The 16,656-nt window shown below is 39.7% G+C and overlaps 1 protein-coding gene across 2 annotated transcripts; it reads right to left on the bottom strand.

Moving 5' to 3' along the window:
* Positions 1–8,548: 8,548 nt before the first annotated feature.
* On the bottom strand, positions 8,549–13,726 carry LOC110691895 (ribosome biogenesis protein BRX1 homolog 1-like). Of its 2 annotated transcripts, XM_021868867.1 has the most exons (8): positions 13,373–13,723; positions 13,121–13,262; positions 11,952–12,030; positions 11,641–11,765; positions 10,621–10,722; positions 9,376–9,444; positions 9,197–9,295; positions 8,549–9,030 (listed from the first exon to the last, which is right to left on the bottom strand). In XM_021868867.1, exons 1-8 carry the CDS (start codon positions 13,606–13,608, stop codon positions 8,899–8,901), a joined length of 984 nt encoding a protein of 327 aa, XP_021724559.1. In that variant the 5' UTR covers positions 13,609–13,723; the 3' UTR covers positions 8,549–8,898. The 2 variants fall into 2 exon arrangements, with proteins under 2 accessions (XP_021724559.1, XP_021724560.1); XM_021868868.1 differs by lacking the exon at positions 10,621–10,722 and having other exon boundaries at positions 13,373–13,726.
* Between the last annotated feature and the right edge of the window lie 2,930 nt (positions 13,727–16,656).

Raw genomic sequence — 16,656 nt, 5'->3', positions numbered from 1 at the left:
ATTTTCCTTGCTTTTTGGCCCTACCGGTTGCCTCCATCTTTCGTAACACAAAGTCCTTTACTTTCAAGGGCCGTTTGTGCACTCTTTCGTTCTAGGCTCTTGTCATTCTCAGACGGTAAATCTCGTGACGCAAGGGGGAATTTCCCCTGCGCTCCGGGAGTGAGTCCAATGCTGGCCGTATGGCCTCCTAGTTAGCCTCTTCGTCATACAGCATGACTCGAAGAGTTGACTCATAGTGTTCAATGGGCAAGACGACTTCTGTGCCGTATGCCATGAGAAATAGGATGTCACTAGTTGCCCCTTTTGCTGTTGTTTTGATAGCCCATAGGACATGAGGCAACTCATCTGCCCATAGACCGCCAGCTCTTTCAATTTTCTTTTTAATGCCGTCTGAGATTAGTTTATTGAAGGCTTTAATCTGGCCGTTTGCTTGGGGACGGCCGACTGATGCAAAGCAATGAGAGATCCCTTGGTCTCCCAACCAATTTTTGAGGGTAGGCGTCTCAAACTGAAGGCCATTGTCAAAGACCATAGACATAGGAATCCCAAACCGGGTGATGATATTCTTCCAAATGAAAGAGACACATCCTTTTTCTTAATGCCCTTGACCGTCTCTGCTTTTACCCATTTGGTGAAGTAGTCCACAGCGACTAGAATATAGCGCCGTCTGCCTGGTGCAGGCGTATATGGACCCAGAATGTCCATTCCCATTTGGCGAATGGTACTGGGCTATGGATGGCCGTCTAATCAGTGGTCGTACGGTGTATGAGTTTGCCGAATCTTTGACACTTGTCACACTTCTTTACCATTTCTATGGCGTTTTCCTCAAGAGTGGGCCAAAAGTAGCCTTGCCGCCTAGCCCTACCCTCTAGTGCCCTGCCGCCTATGTGAGAGGCGCAGTAGCTTGAATGCAATTCCTCCAGAACTTCTTGCCCCTTTTCAGGGGTGATGCATTTGAAAAGAGGTTGCAGAAAACCCTTCTTGAAAAGCTCTCCATTATAAACCTCAAAGTTGGCCGCACGTTTTTTCATTGCAGCCATTTCTAGATATGTAGGCAAAGTGCCGTCTAGCAGGTAGACCCGGATGTCATCCATCCGGGTTGAACTCTGGTATAGTATTCCAATGGGATCTTCTTCAATATTTCGCTTTTCCATTACCTCCCAAAAGACCGACCGAGGTGTATCACAGGAGGCGGATTATGCCAGCTTAGAAAGAGCATCCGCATGATTGTTCTCTGATCTGGGCACTTGACTTTGATTAAATTCATCAAGTGTCCCAGCTTCAGCTTTAACCGACTGCAAATATTTGATCATAGTCGGATGGGTGGCCTCATAGTCACCATGATATTGGCTAACGATCAGTTGTGAATCAAAGCAGACGTCAATCTTTCTTGCCCCTACCGCCTTGCACATGCGGATGCTGACTAGCAGGGCTTCATATTCCGCCTCATTATTTGAGGCCTGAAACTTGAACCGTAGTGCATATTGGTACTTGTCCCCTTCAGAAGACTGACATATAATTCCTGCACCATAGTCGTTCATAGTAGAGCTCCCGTCTACATACACTTTCCAAACCTGGTCAAGATTCTTCTGCTCGGCTAGCCTTGTCATTTCGACAATGAAGTCAGCAAACGCCTGACCTTTCACTGCCTTCCTTGGTTAGAAAGAGATTTCAAGGCTTTGCATTTCAATAGCACATTTGAGCATCCTACCGGATGACTCCAAGGTTGTCATTAGCCGCCTGAGGGGTTGGTCTGTGTAAACCACAACCGGATGTGCCAAGAAGTAAGACTTCAACTTCTTGACTGCCATGTAAAGAGCAAGGCCAAATATTTCAACTGTTGGATAGTGTAGTTCAGCATTTCAAAGAACATGGCCGATGAAATAGACCGAGAGCTGGATACCGTCTCTCTCAGCAAAGAGAACAACACTGAGAGCATGGTCTGAGATGGCTAGTACATGTAAAGCGCCTCCTTTGGCAAAGGGCTAACAAGCCTTGGCAAAGAGTGCAAGTGTTCTTTTAATTTCTGAAAGGCCGCCTCAGCATCATCCCCCCATTCAAATCTAGTCTTCTTTTTGATAGCTTGGAAGAAATAGAGGCACTTGTCACCTGACCGGCTGAGGAATCTCCCCAATGTCGCTAGACAACCTGTTAACTTCAGAACATCTTTGACAGTGCCGGGTGACTTCATGTCAATGACCGCCTGTATCTTCTCTAGGTTGGCCTCTATCCCCCTTTGATTAATTAAAAATCCGAGAAACTTCCCAAACTCAACACCAAAGACACACTTCTTGGGATTGAGCATGCCCTTGTGCAGCCTGAGTGTGGTGAAGGTTTCTCGGAGGTCAGCAAGATGATCCATTTGTACGCCTCTACATTCCTCCAAATTTGATTAATGAGGACTATATTAATCATTCGTTGGAAAGTAGCAGGCGCATTTTTAAAACTAAACGGCATCACAGTATAGAAGAATAACCCCTGATCAGTGACGAATGTCATCTTCTCTTGATCTTTTTTCAACAAGGGTATCTGGTGAAAGCCTGAATAGGCGTCCATAAAGCTCATCAAAGCATGTCCGGCTGTAGAGTCAATGGCAGGCTAATGTTGTATCACCTAATCAAAAGAATTACCTAAGTCCTCTGACTAAAGTAGATAGGGAAGTAGGGTCGAATCCACAGGGAAACAAGTCTTTCTATTCCTAACTAATTAATATAATCTAAACTACTAAGTAGAAAATTATTTTTGTGAGAATTAAACTAAGGAAAATAAATAAACTAAAGCAAATTAAACTAAGGAGAAATCAATAAATCAAAGCCTAGGGTATAGGTTCACCAATAAATAATATTTCAGGGTAAAACACAATAATCAATCATCAATGCATCAATTAATCAGATCATAAAGGGCTCTACGTATTACAATCACAGAATTAATCTACGGGTATTAAATCGCATCTCTCGAATCTTGACTTAACCATTTATAAATTAACCTGCCTATTGAAACTAAGCCAAAACATCAATTATCATCTCTCGAATCCCGAATCAATATTGCATAACTCATACGATTAAACCAGGCCAAATCTAATTGCATAGCATTAAATCAATCAATAGAAAATCAATCAAGCATTGATAATCAACAATAATGAATTACCCCTTCATATTATTTATGGATCCCCACAATCCTAGAAATAAAACTACTCACACATATTTAAATCTAAACTAAGCAAAGCAAATAAACAAGACATAATTAATAAAAGCAATTAATTTCTGAAAATAAAAGGGGAAGAAATCGTTACCAAAATAAACAGAAATAATGAATTGCATAAACTAAAAGTGTAGATAGAGAACAATAGTAATAATCCAAAGCTTAAAGCTAGATCTGAGAAATTAACTGATGGAAGACGTAATCGTCACTTGCTTATAAAAGCGTATTTATACTTAAGCTAGAAATCCTAAACTTAAACGAAGATTAAAAGTCGCAAAACACCCCTCAAAAACACGCGCCCGATCAGGCGGATGCTCGCCCGGCCGTGCCCGCCTCCAGCTGACATCTTCCTCTTCTCGCACCCGGTCGGGCGTGCTTCAGGGCGAAGTGCTAATACATCCTATCTGCCTCGCCCGGCCGGGCGCGCCTTTGGGCAAGGCACTCCCCGGTTGGGCGAACAATCGGGCAACATGGACTTTCGATTTGGGATATTTTCTTTGCCCAAATTTGAATTTCCTCTTTGGTTCTTTAATACTCAGTCCAATGCCTCAAACTCTTCTTCTTCACCAAGCCCTTAATCACCGGTTTGATTGCTCCAACGTGACCTTGGGCTTCGGAATGTGGTCATATGAATGCGATCCTACTCCAATGCTCGTAGTGGCTTAAATAAGTCCGGGAAAATTCTCAAAATCCGCAATTTCCTATAAAACAATACCATAACTATGAAACACTAGAAAACGCATATTAGTAATAAAAGTGGCTCCAAAGAGTCAAAAATAGTTCTAAATATGACCAAGGGATGGGGGTAAACCACTATATAAAATGAACATATCAGTCGACCAGATTGTCGATCTTTGGGAGTAGATAACTATCCTTCGGACATGCCTTGTTCAAGTCAGTGTAATCAACACATGCGCCAGGTACCATTCGGCTTCTTTACAAGCACAACATTCGCAACCCATTCTGGGAAGTAACACTGCTGAATGAACCCGACGTCTAACAACTTTTTTACTTCGACGGCTGCCGCCTGAATTCTCTCCTCGCCATGGTTTCTTTTCTTTTGCCTAACCGGCTTGTTTTTGGGATCCACGGCGAGCTTGTGGACAACTAGATCCGGGCTGATTCCTGGAATCTCTTCCACTTCAAAGGCAAAGATACCTTTGAATTCCCTTAACGTATTGTGCAAGTCTGCACCCAATTTCGCAAAAGCAACCGTCCCCACATTAACAGTACGCTATGGACGTGTGTCGTCCAGAGCAATATCAACGTGTTCACCAGCCGGCTAGGGACGTAGTTCATCCGACCGTTCTCCAGTCAGTGATTGCTATTGCTTTTCCTTCTTCAAGGCCACTAGCTGGTCGGCCTTTCTCTTCTTGCCGGCTGTTGTTGGAGCAGGCTTGGTTTCCTTAACATCATCAAGGTCTATTGGCTCCTCACCCTGGCCAGATGCGGCCACTGTGGGCTTGACGTTTGAGAGGTAGCACTCTCTAGGCGTCTTCTGATCCCTGTTTAGGGAACCAACGAATCCATTATCCTTCTTAAATTTCAATAGCATGAGGGATGAAATAATGACGACCATGGATTCGTTTAGAGTCAGATGGCCCAATTTCAGATTATAGGCAGTCAGCTTCTCTACAATCAAGAACTGGACTACCATGTGGCGTCCCTCTCCTTTCTCCCCTAGCCAGATGGGTAGGTCAATCCGTCCGACTAGGTGCACAACCCCACCCCCAAAACCAAGCAAGGGGTGATAAACCTTGTGCATGCTGTCGGGCTTGTATTTCAGTTTGGACAAGCACTTGTGGCTGATGATGTCAGACGAGCTTATGGTGTCAATGAGGGTCCGACCGACCTACTAGTTGGCCACTTTGCACTCAATGACGATGGGATCATCATGCGGTCAGCGGACCTTGCCCTGTCCTTTTCAGTGACAATGACCTCAGGAAAGGTGTTTGTAGACGCCTGGCCCTCATCAACTGAAGTGACGTCCAGTCGTCTGACATGGTCCTTCGTGCCCTTGATGGTTGGGCCCTCTCCAGCAAAGCTGCCTGCTATTGTGTAGATCAGCTCTTTGTTAGTGTCTAAACTACTAGCAGGTTGGGCATCCTTTTTGGACGACTGCCCAGGGTTTGTCCTCAGAGTCATCTTAGACTTTAGGATGTAAAACTTTAACACCCCCTTATCACGGTCCAACAGCCGCTGGTGTCGTGGCAACTACCCAGATCTCTTTTCTCTTCTTACTCTATTCAACTTTCTTAGCCGGCTTAGCTTGCCGACTTTCTTTTTTGTCAGACTTCTTGGAGTCCGACTGCTTGCTGATGGAGCAGAGCTCGGTCACCTGTATATAGGCTTCCGCCTCCATCAGCGCCTCCTGGAGGGTGGAAACCCTCTTTCTGAGGAGGTCAAACTTAAAAGTCGACCTGTCCTTCAGTCCCTTAAAGAAGTCTGTATAAGCCACATCGTCAGACAACCCTTGAATCTGGATTTTCACCAGATTGAACCACCTGACGTATGATCGAAGTCCTTCTATATCCCCCTGCTGCACTGCACCCAAGTCAAGACTTGTTTTCTTAATAGGGATATTCATAGAGAATTTAGAAGCAAACAAGAACGCAAGCGTCTTGAAGCTGTTGATGCAGCTGGCTGGCAAGTTGCCGAACCATTGTTGGGCGATGCCCTTCAATGTAGCCGGGAAGCATCGGCACCAGGTGGCCTCATCCAACCTCTAAAAGTACATGAGGTTGGTGTAGGCCATGAGGTGGTCTTCAGGGTTGGAGGTACCATCATAAGTACGCACCATGACATTTTTAACCTTGGCTGGTTGTGTCGCCTCGGTTATCTCCTTGGAAAACGCAGAAGGTTATTCCCCAAATTTTAGCAGACGAAGCTGTCAGTCCAAAGGTTGGACGTTTTGTGCCGCCTGACCCCCAAAGAGGGCCGATTGCATGTAGGGTTGTCCATACGACATGTATGGTTGTTGAGGCACATACGGGACCGAATGGATCATCTTAGGGCCAGTGTGGACGGACAAGCCACCTGACTGACTCTCTTGTAGAGATTGAGAATTCCTCATTGAGGTATTCTAGAAGTTGTCTGGGTAGGTCGACGTTGAAGCCGACTCCCTGGTTTCTCTTCTGTTCGATTAGGAACTGGGCATCAGAGTATGTCTTCTTTTAGCCATCCGGCTGGACATGCCGGATGGCCTTCCTTTTCCTTGTCTCAGGAAATCGAATCTTGGTAAGATCAATCAAGGGCTGCTTCCCCTCATTTGATTTAGGATGCGGAATGGGCTCTCGGTCCCTGAACGGTTTGTTCTTCTCAAAGGGAGAAGGTTTCTTAGCCGACTGACCCCTGTTGGAGCCAGTCGTCCTCTTGTTGATCAGGTCCTTTATCTCCCCCTTAAAACTTGTCATGAAATTCATGAGTTCGTCTCGAGTTACTGGGGTTGTGCCTTCCGCCGCCTTGTTTTGTCCAGACGGCTGCCCGGGTGATTTACTAGGACCAGCTTGATCATCGCCCCGTTTCTTTCTTTCCTTGGGACAGGTGTGTTTGGATTTGAGTGACCCATCAGCGGCCACATACGTTTCGACTTCAAAGTCGTCATCACTATCATGGTCCGAATAGACCTCAACTTCGGCTGTAGGCCGTTTCTCATTAGGAGACGGATCAAACTCTCCCCCATAGACGGCGCCAAATGTTTCGGGGTTTTCTGTCTCCTTCAGGAGAGTTACGTCACTAAGTCTGGATTCCAGGCGCTTGTACTTGCAAAACAACGGAGACTCCGATTGGGTAGAGTTCCGCCTCCGACGATCAAGTTAGAACGTGTATGGAGAATGTAAAAAGGTGCGGAAAGTAAAGTGACATCTTCTCGAATTCCGAGATCAGGTGTTTTTCTCTATTTTCGAGAGAATTCAGTGTTTTCAATCATTGAATGTTGTTCCCAAAGTGGGGTAAATCTCCCTATTTATTGGGTCATTGGAATTTGTGCCTATGTCCTAGGTTACGGAAACCTAAGACTGATGAGTTGCGCTGTTTTTTGGCTATCTAGGGAATTGGGCCTTGAAGGCCGCCAATTCCATATGGAGTATCTGCCTGTCACGTGTCTAGCCCTGATTGATCCACTTTGGGCTCTCCATAGGGTGACACGTGTCACGCTCTGATTGGTCCACGTGGCGGGGTAAAAAATACCCAAATCATTATACGTTCTCCATTTTCATTTATTTGATCCATAACTTTAGGCACAATATTTAAGGAGATAAGAGAGGAATTGTAGTCGGTGCACATGGTTTACCTTATTCCCTCAAAATTGTCTCACAATGCACTTTATGAGGATAATTTAAGGAATTTGTTTATCATAATCTTATCAAATACAATATGGGTAAGGAAATATGATTATACCATAATGGAAATTGAATTGATTCAAATAGTGTATGTTGGTTCACATGAGAGGTTATTAACCATGAAGAAAAAAAACCGTTTAAATTACGGAGTGTACTTTTATCTTATAAAGATTACATGTGGAATATGATGAATTCTAGTTTAAACTGTATAAAGATATACGAAGTACAAGCAAAGCAAGCATTCTATGATGGCTTCCTTAAAAATCAAAACCCACTCAACTCACAATATTCAGAAAGAGTAAATTTTTCAAATACCTTTCATAATTTGATCAAAGACCTTTCAGAATTTGATCAAAGACCTTTCAGAATTCATACAGAGATATTCGGCCTGTACCAGAAATGCTTCTGGGCAACCATATGAGCAGCTATAAGTGAAATGGCATCTGCTTCAGTATCATTATATTTTACCATACTTTCGAAGAGATCATCACATCGAACAAAATCACTCGTGGACAGCACAACTGCTGGAGTTGCTTGATCATCAGATGATACTGGAGTTGCTCAAGTCATCATTTTTGTAAGCCTCTTCCTCACTTCATTAAATTTCACAACCATCTTCACTTCTTCATTGGGCTTCTGCACTATGCTCATACTTCATACTCGGTAGGACACAATGAACTGATGCTCATTCACTATTGGTACTCTCTTGGCAAAAGTGTTAACTAACACATTTTGAACAGAGCCTTCGCCCAATGCGAGTTCAGCTACCTTCCACACTATTTGTGACAGAGATAGAGAAAGAGGCCCAGATATCATGGGCTGTGTCACGACAAAGGTAAAGAGCTCGATAACTAACATATGAAGAACATCTAAATTATGCCTTCACTTGCTACTTGAAAAGTCGAAAACTATTTACGTGTGAAAATGAAGGAAGCCCAAATAGGGCGGAAGCCCAAATAAGGCAGATAACGGGATTTGTCATGATATTGGCAGTTTTGGCACAGATAGGATAGAAAAACTCTGAACATATATCAAACGAAAATATAATCTCACTTGCTAGAGTTGCTACACAAAAATTGAAATATTGTTACAAAACTGTAGTGATTTTGGTACACAGATGGCAGAAGCTAACTCAACAGCACGGCTCTGCGTTCTTTCCTCATTGATGTATCTGAAAAAACTCTCCCCATTCATCCTTCTAGAGGCAGTACAACACAATAAGGTTATGAGCTACCAACTATGTCAACATGCTCCAATGTCCCAGTAAAACGATGACAAGGGAAGAATTGCCATTTGCCTGTATTTAAGATGATTTTTGCTATCTAAGACCACATCAAAACTTATCTGCAGCAGATCGTCACTCTTTCCACATATCTGCCAGCTCATCACGCTCCATTGGGTTTGACAACTCATGCATTTTCCTCCTAGTCTTTGCTTTAACCTTCTTAACGTATTTGCCAGCCGTCTTTTTCTTCTGCAGAGACCGTATCTACAAGCACAAAAAACATCATCAAATCTCAGGAAAAACATGTGTAAATGGGAAGCACCCAAGAGTCTATTTATTTGCTTGATTTTGTAATGAATTGCAAGTATGGTTTACAAGAATAAATAAAAGATATCAAGGTCAAAAGAAATAGTGGCAATAAATCACCTACCTGATTCGGTGAAATATAGAAGGGATTCTCATACAAAGTTGGACCGCCAAAACTTCCACCAAATATTTTGATGGGATTCAAACAGAACCTTGGGCCAACCTACCAATTGACCAACCACAAATTAATCAGATAAACACGAAAAGAGAGTATCTAATAATAATGTAGTTCAGAATTTGAACCTCTGTAAGGGTCATCTTGTCCAAGCCACCTCTGTCCATTTTTGTTGGTTCATTATGTGGAACAGTAATCTGTTGAGAAAGAGGAAAATTTTGACAAAAAAAAAAAACATAGTTAAACCATCAATCCAAGACCAAAATTCTACAGTGGACTCTTGCACCAAATGACATTGAAAGCATACTTGGAGTTATTCAAGTGATTATCAAGGTAGAAATCAAATGTTAAGAATATCCGTCACCAGAAAGTATAGTCAAATTTTTCATTAAACTAAATTAGTCTAAAGATATTAATATATCCCAGTGCTTCATGATTTTATACCCTAGTCTTTTAGGCAGGCTGAAGGATATCACATCAGAAAAAACTATTCAGGGAAGGAAAAACAGCAAACAGTGAGCAATTTTTTTACTGGGAAAAGTTCTAAGGAACAGAGAGGAAAGTAAAATTGACAAAGATACGCTTCACATCATCCAGCCATAGAAGTTCACTAGAAAAACATTGACAGAGTATGCTATAAATTGATGCTTCACCCCTGGACCAAAGTCCTATTGTCTTGAGACTTAATTTTGCATGATATATTTCAACTAACAAATATAGGGTTCTCTTAAAGAGCAGTGTTGGAAGGTTGATCTCCTTCCTCACAGGTGTAAAACGTGTGACATTATGACATGTACTTTGCCTATATATCTTGTGTCAGATTCTGTTGAGATGAGATGCTTATTGGACGTATCTGGCTAATTGCTATCATAGATGCAGCCCATCAAAGGTGTTTATGGTATAGCATCTCCAGCTCTCTAAGTCAATGATGTCATCTAATAATGTGGGGGTGGGGGTGGGGGTGGGGGGGATCAGCATTTTATACAATTAGCTTTGACAACCCAAGTTTTCATCAATGAGATAACTAAATAGTAAACACTACTGGAAAACTAATCTTAACAAGACAAGCAATAGAGCTTTTGATGACCTGAAAGATTAGAGGGGGGCCCAAAAGCAAAATACCGATTAAAAAAAAGGAAAAATAAATAAGCACAAAAAATAACCATCCCTCAAGAAATGATCATCAATGCAGTAGAAGAGAAAGAACCCTATCGTTTTACTAAGTCACACAGATGCACCAGCTACAAATTCACAATAACTGTCACAATTGCTGGACCAAGTGACGAAGGTATCATTTGTGCTCTCATTATGATGATCCGTATCAAAGCATAAGATGTATGATAGTCATTCACAGATAATTATGTTATACGAACCTGGTAGTTTCTAAACCAGATATGGTCATCAACAATTGAAAAGGCAAAGACATGATCATGAAAAGGCTTTGATTTCCTGTGATCCTTTGGGATCTGGAATATCTGAAATGAAGGAAGAAATCATGCAAGTATGATTAACAAAGGCAATATAGTGATGAAGTACCCAAGGGTATACAAATGTAAGCACGCACATCATCATTAAACAGCAATTGCACAACAAACCAGCAGTAATATACAAGTATTGATTACTTCGCATTAGATTAGCAGACCAAAAGAATGCAAGAGACTAACGGTTTGTTAGGATAGCAAAGTGGAAGAGAAAAGGAAGGGAGGGAAGAAGAAGGAAGGGGGAGGAGTGGAAGGGGAGGGAGAAGGTAAGGTTACATTTTCCCTCCAAATCTTTCCAACATTGGAAGGATTTGGTTTATTAAAGAGGGAAGGAAAAATGAATCCTTCCATTTCCCTTACCTTCTTTCCTATCAAAAGGTATCCAAATCTCTTCCTTTTCCTCCAATTCTCTCAATCCAAACAATGTGTAATTGAACTAGATGTAGCATCCCTCTAGCTACAGAGACAGATACAAAATCACACACACATACATTAATACAATCACACCCTAGACTACAAGTCAAAGCAAGCACACAAATGATTTTTTATTAAAGAACGGTTTTCTGCCTTGTCTGTCTCAATTTAAGCATGCTAACAAAGGTCATATAGCCCATCTTAGAGCATGCTATAAACGGTCACATAACCACCTTTACAATTAGTAAAGCGACCCTACAAGACATTTTATTTGATAGAAATGAAAAGTAAAATCAAAGTGTTACTGGGGAGAATATCTGATACAAGGATGTCCTCATGAAATTAAGGACAAAAAATATCAAAGTATGTAGATAATATGAAACCAATAGTTCAAGTAAATATTCATAAATTTAACATTAATGTAAGACCTTTTTATAGCATCTTTACGGTACACACATTTACTAGAACCATATATATGGGAGGAACAAATCAAGGTACCTGCAACATCAACTCCTTCAAAAGCATCCAGTGTGGTTCCTTGTCAAAATTAGCCGAGAATGTCAATAAAGGACGTGAACCTTTCAAATGGTTACCAGTGAGCTTTAATTCTTCCATTGTATGCACTGAACAGGAAAATGAACTAAATTCATTAGGATAATTCCAAACATAAGCACACATGTTCTCTACTAACATAACAAGGATAGCAAATAGAACCAACATGTGGACTTGGGATTGACAGCATACTGCATTAACTATAGCATATAATACGAATCTTACAAGCACATTGAAAACTTTTCAATAAAAATTACCTGCATTAACCAAAAATTTAACTGATGGACCATCTGGACTCTTGGCCATCCACAAGTAAAGATCTTTATGTTTCCTGCACTGGCAGATATAACAGAGAACCACCAATCAGTAAAGGAACCAGAAGAAAAAATGAAATATAAAATAACTTTGAATAACTTTCTGTAGTAAATTGACTTAAATTTCATGGTAGCAAGGCCAGATGAGCATCAAACCAACATTTTTACAACAATTGGTAAATAGCTTTATAATATCAAAATGTGCATGATCTTACAAATTACTCATTTTTAAATGAATTATTACAGGTGAAAAGAGAAATCAGAAGCATAATGAGACATATTCTAAATCCCTAATGGAATCAATTCAAAGCCAAAAAAAGAAACAGATGATTTCAAAATATGATACACAGATGAACTAAGAAGATAGTAGTTCATATAATAACAGATTTTTTTTAATTATATTTTTGTTACAGTTTAAATTACCATAATTACTTGAGTGATGGAACATTAGAAGTTTGCAGCTTTTTAAATACTCCCTCCATTCCAATATGTTTTCCCCATTGTATTCCTTGGGGACAAACATTAAAATCTTAGACCACAAAGTCTCACTAATTTATAAGAAATAATATAGTCATGTGACATCTTGTTAGATTCATTAGAATGTTTATTTTTAAAATATCATATCTTTATAATTTTTACAACTACAAAATTGGAGACATTCATGTTTAAAGACGTGTCTTGAAGATTGTGAACAGCCAAATGGGGCAACAAATAGAGACAGAGGGAGTGACATTATGGTCTCTTAATCCCTAATGAACAAGACTTTAGATGAACAGAAAGAAATATAATTATACAAAAAAAAAACCCAAAGTTTCATATTAAGTGCAACAATTGAAGTTGGTAAATCAGCAGAGTCATATAGGCCAAACCGTGAATCTTGGGATTATAATTGGCTTTATAATGACAGTATTGAAATCAAATTATGCCTCAAAAACATACTACTACATTCAACAAGAAGCCTAAGCAATAAGGAAGCTCTTTCAATATGATAATGCACCACACAAATTATACCTTCCACACGAATTTCAATCAAATGATTTACATTACCAATTTCAATTAGGCAACATATGCAGTATACTAATGTACACTCACATACTGATAGGTAATAATACCTCAAAAAACATGCACGAAGAGCAGTTCTTGAGCTCAACAAGCTCATTCAAAGTGGAACCTTTGCTCTCCTTCGATTCGACCTTACTATCCCTCTTCGAATGCGGCAAAAGCGACGCCACATTCAACATCAAATGTCGATACCTAATAATTCAACAATCAAACGACTTAACAAACAAGTTCCTCCAAAAATCAAACAAATTTCAACAACAAAACAAAAACCTAATTCCTTTCAGAAAATTTCAATCAAATACCTGAAATTAATCCGACGAGAACAAGTAATAAGAACCTTCTCTTTGTTACGGAAAACGGGAGCATGAACAGCGTCGCAATTTTCTTTCTCCTCACCATCTTCCTCCTGAGGTTTGGTCTTCCACCCTAACAAAGTCCTCTTCGGCCGCTCTGGTGCGACGTCGTTCTTCTTCGCTTCTGCCTCTGCTGCTGCTGCGGCAGCAGCTTGGGTTTCAGAATGCTTTCTCTTCTTACCCATCAGCAATTTCTTAGAGCTTTTTCTCTCTCCTTTAATGGAGTTTTGGTGGTATAGTTAGGGTTTTGCTAAAACCCTAATTTTGATTGCAGAATTTGGTGACGAGGGTTTTACGAAGTAAGATGAAAGAGATATGGAATTGGGTTGTGGTGGGCTATTGTAAGAAACTAAGGGCTAATGGGCTTTTTAGCTTGTAATTATTATTATTACTTATTTTATTTTTATTTTTTTGGAAACTAGCTACAGTACTAGGAGTATTTTTTAAAATTTGTTATTTTTTTCGTTCGTAATAATAGGCTATGTACAAAGTATAGGAAAATCACGGTGTACACCAAAAATGGGATTTCCTCCCTTACAGTTGACCGTTATTAAAGAACAATCCAAGCAAAAAGGACTAGTTTTCGTGTAATTCTTACTAATTACGGTTATCATAGGAGAATTCTTACTAATAATGGACATACAAAATGAATAAATGGTCCTCAAAAAAAAAAACAATGGTTAATATGTCAGTGACAAGTAGGCCTGGTTATTGGGTAGGGCTACCCAATGGCAAAAGGGTCGGGCCTAATACTAAAGGGTTTTGACCCTTTAATTTTTTAATGGACAGGGCTTTTATAGGGTCTTATTTTATAGGGTTTTTATAGGGTTTTATTTTATAGCCCAATAATTTAATAATTAAACTAAAGAGCCCAATAATAATTGTAAGGGTCAGCAGTCAGCTACTACCTCTCTTCCATTTTCTCTCTCCTCCATTTTCTCTCTCCTCCATTGAAGCCACTCAGAGTTCTCCATTGAAGCGCAACTTCAGAGTTTTCCATTAAAGCACTCAGAGTTCTCCATTGAAGCGCAACTTCAGAGTTCTCCATTGAAGCGCAACTTCATAGTTCTCCATTAAAGCGCACTCAGAGTTCTCCATTGAAGCGCACTCAGAGTTCTCCATTGAAGCCGCGCACTCAGAGTCTCAGGTAACATCATTTTCTCTCTCTTAATCTGTTATTCAATTTTAATATCTGATTGAAGATCCGGTTTAGGTTATATGATGTGATCGAAAATCAATTCAAATTGGATTTTCTTCTGGGTGATTTTGCTTCTTACTTGAGCTTGGAGAGTGATAAAAGGATTGTGGGTAATTTTGCTACTTATGAGTCTGTTGTTCTTGGTGTTGCTAATGCTGATTTATTTTGGTGTTTTTAATTATAATTTGGGAGTTTTTTTTTGCTTGATTATAATTGTGTTTGATCTGAACTCATGGATGAATGATTATAACCCTTAATTTTGTGTGCTAATCATGTCACATATTTTCTGCACTTGTGCCATTGAATGTTTTCATTTCTATATTAGCTACAATTTGAAAATACTTGAATTAAATCAAACCAATAAAGGCTTGATAAAGTATACTATTAATCCATCTATATATTCATACAAAGCCCATATTATCTACTAATATATGTAGTACTTTGAATGAATATAATGTGACTAAGCTGATGATTTAATTATAATTTGGGAGTTTTGCTTGATTTGATTATAGTAGTATAAGAATTGACTAAACTAGCATGATTATAGAACGAGAAAGCAAATGTGGTACTTGTGTGTTGACTGTTAAGGTTAGTGTAGTTGTGATACTACTACTACTACACTGAATTGGAGGCTGGACACTTATAAAATTTAACTATGTAGTACAAGTAGTATTTGTTTTATTACCTTAGCAAAGCACAACAGACCATATAAGATTCTGTTTTCGGATTTTGCTATTCTCCTGATCGAACTCCTAAATGTGCTGGCAGGGCAAAACAATTAATATGGATGATGATACTACTACTACTACTACTTCTACGGCACGTGATGATGGATATAATGAATACATTACTCCGCAACGAAAGAGAAAGAAGAGGTCTAAAGTTTGGAGAGAGCTTATTGAAGGGAAGAATGTTCAAGGTGAGAGAATTGCTACATGTGTACATTGTAATTCTATTTTATCTGCAAATCGTGATAGTGGTACATCTCATTTGAAGCGTCATTTAGAGAGGTGTGCAAATAGGCCTCTAGGACTTACATTTGAGGAAGATAGTGATGAAGAAAATTTTGTTTTTGACATGAATGAACTTCGAAAAGAGATTCTTAATTTCATTGTTGAGGGAGATCATTCATTCACTATGGTTGAAGAACAAGGATTTAGGAGAATGATGAAAAGAGCTACCCCTAAGTTTAAACCATTTGGTCGTGCAACCACAAAGAGAGATTTATTGAAGGCTTATGTATTGGAGAGGGATAAATTGAAAGATTTCTTGTCTAATGTTTCGGGTAGAATTTGTTTAACAACCGATAATTGGAAATCAAATCATACTAGACAACATTTCATTTGTGTCACTTCTCACTTTGCTGATGATTCTTGGAAACTCCGTAAAAAAATTCTTAGGTTTAGGGCCTTAGCTCCTCCATATGATGGGATAAGTATTGCTAATGAGATTTGTATGTTCCTTTGCCAATGGAAATTAGATGATAGGATACTCTCTATCACCGTTGATAATGCAACTTATTAGATTTGAATATTTTGGCGTGCTGGTTTTCTCTACACAGGCTCTACTTCTGGTTTTATTTTGATGTGAAAGATTTTTATGAGAAAACCAGCACGCCAAAATATTCAAATCTAATAAGTTGCATTATCAATGGTGATAGAGAGTATCCTATCATCTAATTTCCATTGGCAAAGGAACATACAAATCTCATTAGCAATACTTATCCCATCATATGGAGGAGCTAAGGCCCTAAACCTAAGAATTTTTTTACGGAGTTTCCAAGAATCATCAGCAAAGTGAGAAGTGACACAAATGAAATGTTGTCTAGTATGATTTGATTTCCAATTATCGGTTGTTAAACAAATTCTACCCGAAACATTAGACAAGAAATCTTTCAATTTATCCCTCTCCAATACATAAGCCTTCAATAAATCTCTCTTTGTGGTTGCACGACCAAATGGTTTAAACTTAGGGGTAGCTCTTTTCATCATTCTCCTAAATCCTTGTTCTTCAACCATAGTGAATGAATGATCTC

The sequence above is a fragment of the Chenopodium quinoa genome, unplaced genomic scaffold (genome assembly GCF_001683475.1).
Source record: "Chenopodium quinoa cultivar QQ74 unplaced genomic scaffold, ASM168347v1, whole genome shotgun sequence".
Classification (NCBI taxonomy): domain Eukaryota; kingdom Viridiplantae; phylum Streptophyta; class Magnoliopsida; order Caryophyllales; family Amaranthaceae; genus Chenopodium; species Chenopodium quinoa.
This window is presented reverse-complemented; position numbering and strand designations above follow the sequence as displayed.

Excerpts from the sequence above, each read along its gene's own strand:
- LOC110691895 (XM_021868867.1), bottom strand. The coding sequence starts at position 13,608 with ATGGGTAAGAAGAGAAAGCATTCTGAAACCCAAGCTGCTGCCGCAGCA. Across the intron at positions 11,766-11,951 it reads TAAATTTTTGGTTAATGCAG|TGCATACAATGGAAGAATTA; the intron begins GTAATTTTTATT and ends TTTCCTGTTCAG. Across the intron at positions 10,723-11,640 it reads TGAAGGAGTTGATGTTGCAG|ATATTCCAGATCCCAAAGGA; the intron begins GTACCTTGATTT and ends CCTTCATTTCAG.